This window comes from Quercus suber, unplaced genomic scaffold (assembly GCF_002906115.3).
Source record: "Quercus suber isolate HL8 unplaced genomic scaffold, Cork oak 2.0 scaffold_1035, whole genome shotgun sequence".
In the NCBI taxonomy this organism is placed as follows: domain Eukaryota; kingdom Viridiplantae; phylum Streptophyta; class Magnoliopsida; order Fagales; family Fagaceae; genus Quercus; species Quercus suber.
This window is the reverse complement of record NW_027070446.1, coordinates 118,552-123,335: the sequence shown is the minus strand read 5'-3', so window position 1 is coordinate 123,335 and position 4,784 is coordinate 118,552. Positions and strand designations below refer to the sequence as shown.

General features: G+C 31.9%; 1 protein-coding gene across 1 annotated transcript in view; it reads right to left on the bottom strand.

Moving 5' to 3' along the window:
* LOC136065583 (probable aspartyl protease At4g16563) overlaps window positions 1-4,063 on the bottom strand; it is an 11,076-nt gene extending 7,013 nt beyond the window's left edge. Inside the window, exon 1 of the mRNA XM_065768987.1 lies at window positions 4,046-4,063. Within this exon, the coding sequence (XP_065625059.1) occupies window positions 4,046-4,063 (18 nt within the window). The remainder of the gene's footprint in view (window positions 1-4,045) is intronic.
* Window positions 4,064-4,784: the final 721 nt, after the last annotated feature.

The window sequence follows — 4,784 nt, the reverse complement described above, 5'->3', positions numbered from 1 at the left end:
GGGGGGGGGGGGGGGGGGGGGGGGGGGGGGGGGGGGGGGGGGTTGTGAGCTGGCTTGGAAGTTAGACCAATGCACTTGGTGACAAAGTGGGAGTTCTTTGTGGGCCTACTCAAACGTGGGCCCCAAGGATTAGGTGTCTCATATTTTGAGTCTCTCCAACTTTTTTTTTTGGATTCGAGTTAGATTCTCGTGAGCCCGCACCGCACCGCCAACCAATTTAGAACCAAGGCCCCAACCACACCCAGCCATTTCACCCTAAAACAAAACTTACTGCCTCTTTTCGCCACCCACAATTCCTAGAGAATTTAAAAAAAATTAGTGAGGACTATTTTATGATTGATTCAGCCTTTAATCCTAAATCAAAAGAAATCCCAATTCGCAATTTGCATGGTTTCTATTTTTTTACTTGATATTTGAGTAAAGTTATTAAATTGAAGATTATAGAGCAATTTGTCATCCCACCTTTATGTAACAATTAATATTTATTTATAGAAAACTATATTTACTTGATTTTTACTAAAAAATTTCATTGACCAAAATGAAATATTTTTTTCCATGTCCAAATCGGAAGAAAGAGATGCAATTGGCATTTAAAATATGTTGGATGTGCTGCTTTGGCTTTCATCCAAGAAAAAATGTTGCTTTAAAAAATTGCTTTTCTCATAAAAATGTATGTTAATAAAATGTATAAATTTGAGCTCGTTAACTGATGAAAATAACCTGAAAGCCAGGTGTATTGAAAATGAAACCTAGCCAGCTAGGCAATGGAGGAAAAAGATTCGAGTGTACATTTAACATTTTCCCATGATTTAGGAGTGAGAAAATGTAGGACAATGGCACAATAGGGAAGTGAAAATATTCTGACATTGTCCTATATAGATCAATCCAATTGACAAAATATTCTCTTCCTGCGCAGGAAAACTAAAGTAACCAATTTAAGCAATTTATGATGACAGTCTTAATAAAATGTACAATAAGTTTAGTGACACAAAAAAATTTATTAATTTTTTTCACAACAGTTGAAATGGTATATTGTGATTGGTGTATAATTAATGAGGTACCAATAATCTCATATAAAAATAATCGTTACACTAATCACAATCTATCACCTTAACAAAATTAGAAGAAAAAAAAATGTTCTGTAGATGCTTGGAATTAAACCTAGAAGAAGCTGTCCATAGTGGAGCTAGATTGTACAGAAGAAAAGTCCATACATTCAACCAAACAAAATTAAAATAGTACAAACAATAGTTTCTTTTATATGTTGCCCATCATATTTAATTTGTTTGTGCATGATAAAAGTATGAAAGCTAATAGGAGATGGTTCAATTGGTAAGGTTGTAGCATTTTGTCTAATCTATTTAGGTTCGATTCTCGCTGCTAGCAGTTTTTTATTAGTAGGCATCTATAAAGGTTGGCTCACAAATTTTAACTCGCCTTTGGGCTTAACTTAGCTAACCGCATTTTTATTTTATCAAAAACTAATAATAATAAATAAAAGTATGAAACACAGCTGTGAATCTACTACAATCATAAGAACCATGCTTGAAAAAGACGTCATCTAGATCTCCCTGCCATGCTGACCGATAATGTAATTCAAATCATGGCTACCATACCTAGGCGATGAAAAAGTCCACACTTGTTAATGTCCTACTTCAAGTCATTTTCCCGTTATTATAGGTGCCAGCTATTAAGGTCTTAGGCTCACCAAACTTTTGGCACTAAATATACAACAAAGATAGTTCATATTTCCTTTCCCTTCATAAACAACTATATGCCTGATTCCACTGTTCTTATTTTTTTCACAAACAATCATATGCCTTCCCTTTCCTTCATAAACAAGATTTCCTCTAATATTGTTTATGCCTTTAAAGTTTATTCTTTTCCCCTCTCTTAAGCTGAATTTGCTTTACATATTTGTGCAAATTAAAGAACTTTTTCTGTGGTCAACCAATCCACAAATACTTTAAAATGAATATCTCAAACAGACCATAATGGAAGTTCTAATTTGTTATATATATATATATATATGTTTGTCTAATGAGTGTTTACCTAATGGATGGTATACCAATCTTATCTTAAGCAAATTAATGTTAGTATTGTCTCTTTCTGTCTGGTAGAACTTTAGCAGCATAAATACATTGTATCAATTTAATACCTGGTAAGCCGTCAAAGATTAAATTCAGCCACAAAAAAAATGAAGCCATCAATGATTAGCAATAAAGCCAGTGAGTCGTAATTTAATCGAATATACTTCGAATTGAAAGGACACATTATAATTAATAACTGTGTGGACTTTTTTTTTTTTTTTTNTATCCCTATCTCATCTCCTCTTTAAAATAGGGAAAACTTGCATTACACAACAAATGTAAGAGGGGTGGGATGGCTTAGGCTTAGGAGTATATTGCCATCCCTAACAAGGCAATTTTAACTTTCAAAATTAGTCAGGTCCAAATAAAAGAGAAAAAGAGAAGGGCAATAGTGAGAGTGCCAAAAGAGAGAGAAAGACGTGTTTTAAGATGATAATAGAATATATAAAAAAAATTAAATCATTTAAATATATATATATATATATTAAATAAAAGATATCTAAATACACATTTAAGATGGGGTGAGATGAGACGAGGTGAGATAGGACACGGCAAGCAAAACTTGTCCTCACCTTGTCACCTCTTTCAAAGAAGAGGGATGCAATTCATATGGGGTAAAGTGAAAAATAGCAAGTTTGGCAGAGCATGGTTTATACTTTTTATCAATATGAAAGTTAAAAAATGATAGTTACATTTCATTGTATATACCAAAATTCTTATTAATTTATCAATTGCTGGATGATTAACCCTGAAATTTGTCATTGGGAGGTTTTGTTTTTTGTTTTTTTTCCTCGTGATCTTAGTCTCAAGGAGACCAGTGGAAATTAGGAAAATCTTGTTCTTACTCCCATATTATTTTATTTTCTTAATCCTAGGATCGAGAAAATATTTGAAATAAATAATAACGATATCATCATTTTGCTTGTAGTATGAACGAAATGAAAAAAAATGGTTCATTTTGTTCCATTTCTTAGGTGTTTCACCTGCTCCTCTATTTGCTTTGAAATTTTGGAAGCAGGGCTAACTGGAGTTGAACAGATTTATTGATCATCTTGGTTTGAATTTAGAGACCAAGAAAATATATTAAAAATGGTTTCTTGCCAACGACAATTCCATATCATATCATATCAATTCAATACAAATCTTTATCTACCATTCCTTTACATTAAAATTTCTCTTGCCATGCCAGTCTGGATTTTGAGTGCAAATTCCAGAAATCAGTTACCCTGATGCATGGGCATTTAGCAGTATTGAAGAGATCCAACAACACAACACCAAGTCCAAATAAAAAGTTTAAAAGACACGTGAGAAAATCAATTTCCCTAAATCAGCTATTTAGGTGGCAAGTGGCACGGGTTAAATGACACTTTGTAAATTTACAAAAGACAAATTTTAATGAGTTTGGAAATTGGAGGATAGATTGTTATGTTCTGTTGTTCAATATGATTTTAATTTTGTCATTATCGGTTTGAATGAAGGCATATTAATGGCCTATCTCAGGGTCTTATTTTGATAATTTGACTTCGTCTCTTAACTGACATAAGAGAATTGTAAGAGGACTCTCTATCTATCCATGTGAATTGTCTTATTTCGACCATTAGAAAGAATGCTAGTAACAATCATCAATGGAAAGAAAATAACTAATATCTATGTACACAATGAGATTATTTAATTGTAGGAGAGTTTAAGTACACAACGAAATTATCTAAATAACTAATATCTAGATTACTTGTAATTGTAGAAAATAACTAATATCTACTTACTTGCATGAACACTTTATAAAGATCATACGAACTATAAGAACATACAATAACAAAAGATAATTCTTTGTTTAAGTTGTTTGTGAGTGAAGAGTTGTGCTCTTTCTTGGAAAATGAATCCTCTATTTACACTTAACGTTTCTAGCGATTGATTATCAACAATTATTTTTTTCACGTGGCACTCGTTCATCATACCTCAATGCCACTTGTCATCCTTCCATGCACTACTTGAAACTCATATAAATAACTACGAAGCCACTTTTAGGTGTTGTTCCAAACTTGAATAATGCCATGTGTTATGTTTTGCACGTTTTCTTCATGTTTTTTTTTTTTTTTTTTCTCTCTCTCTCTCTCTCTCTCTCTTTTTTTTTCCCTTTGTATGTGTTGCGACCTTATTGCACCACTTGTCACATTGTTGATGAATTAAGATCTCAAATATTTTAACCAAAATTTGTATTATGTTTATTTAGTAGTGAAGCCATTAGGGGAGTCAGGTGAGCCATGGCCTCCTCAATGCCCGTGAATTTTTTCAACAATGTAGGTATATTCTGAATTTTTTTAGTTATATATGTGTCTACTGTATGTAGTACTGTGTGAAGATTATTTTTAGCATTTGAAATTCACGGTCTTCTAAAAGTTGTATCACTAAACTTTCTTTTATAACGGTTCATGACCCACAATTTTATTCCAATCTTAACTTACTAATCAATTAGAATATTAAAATTAATTAAGACTAAAATGACCTAGTTCTCTCATGATTCAACCAAAAAGTCAAATAAATCCACATTTTTCTTATAAACTATGATTAGAAGATTAAGACAAGATAGATCAATTTTTATTATATAATCGCTTTTAATCAAAGGTAGGTAAAAAGTGTAATTTTTTTCTTAATTTTAATACATATTTATTAAGTTTTATTGATACCTTTTGTTAT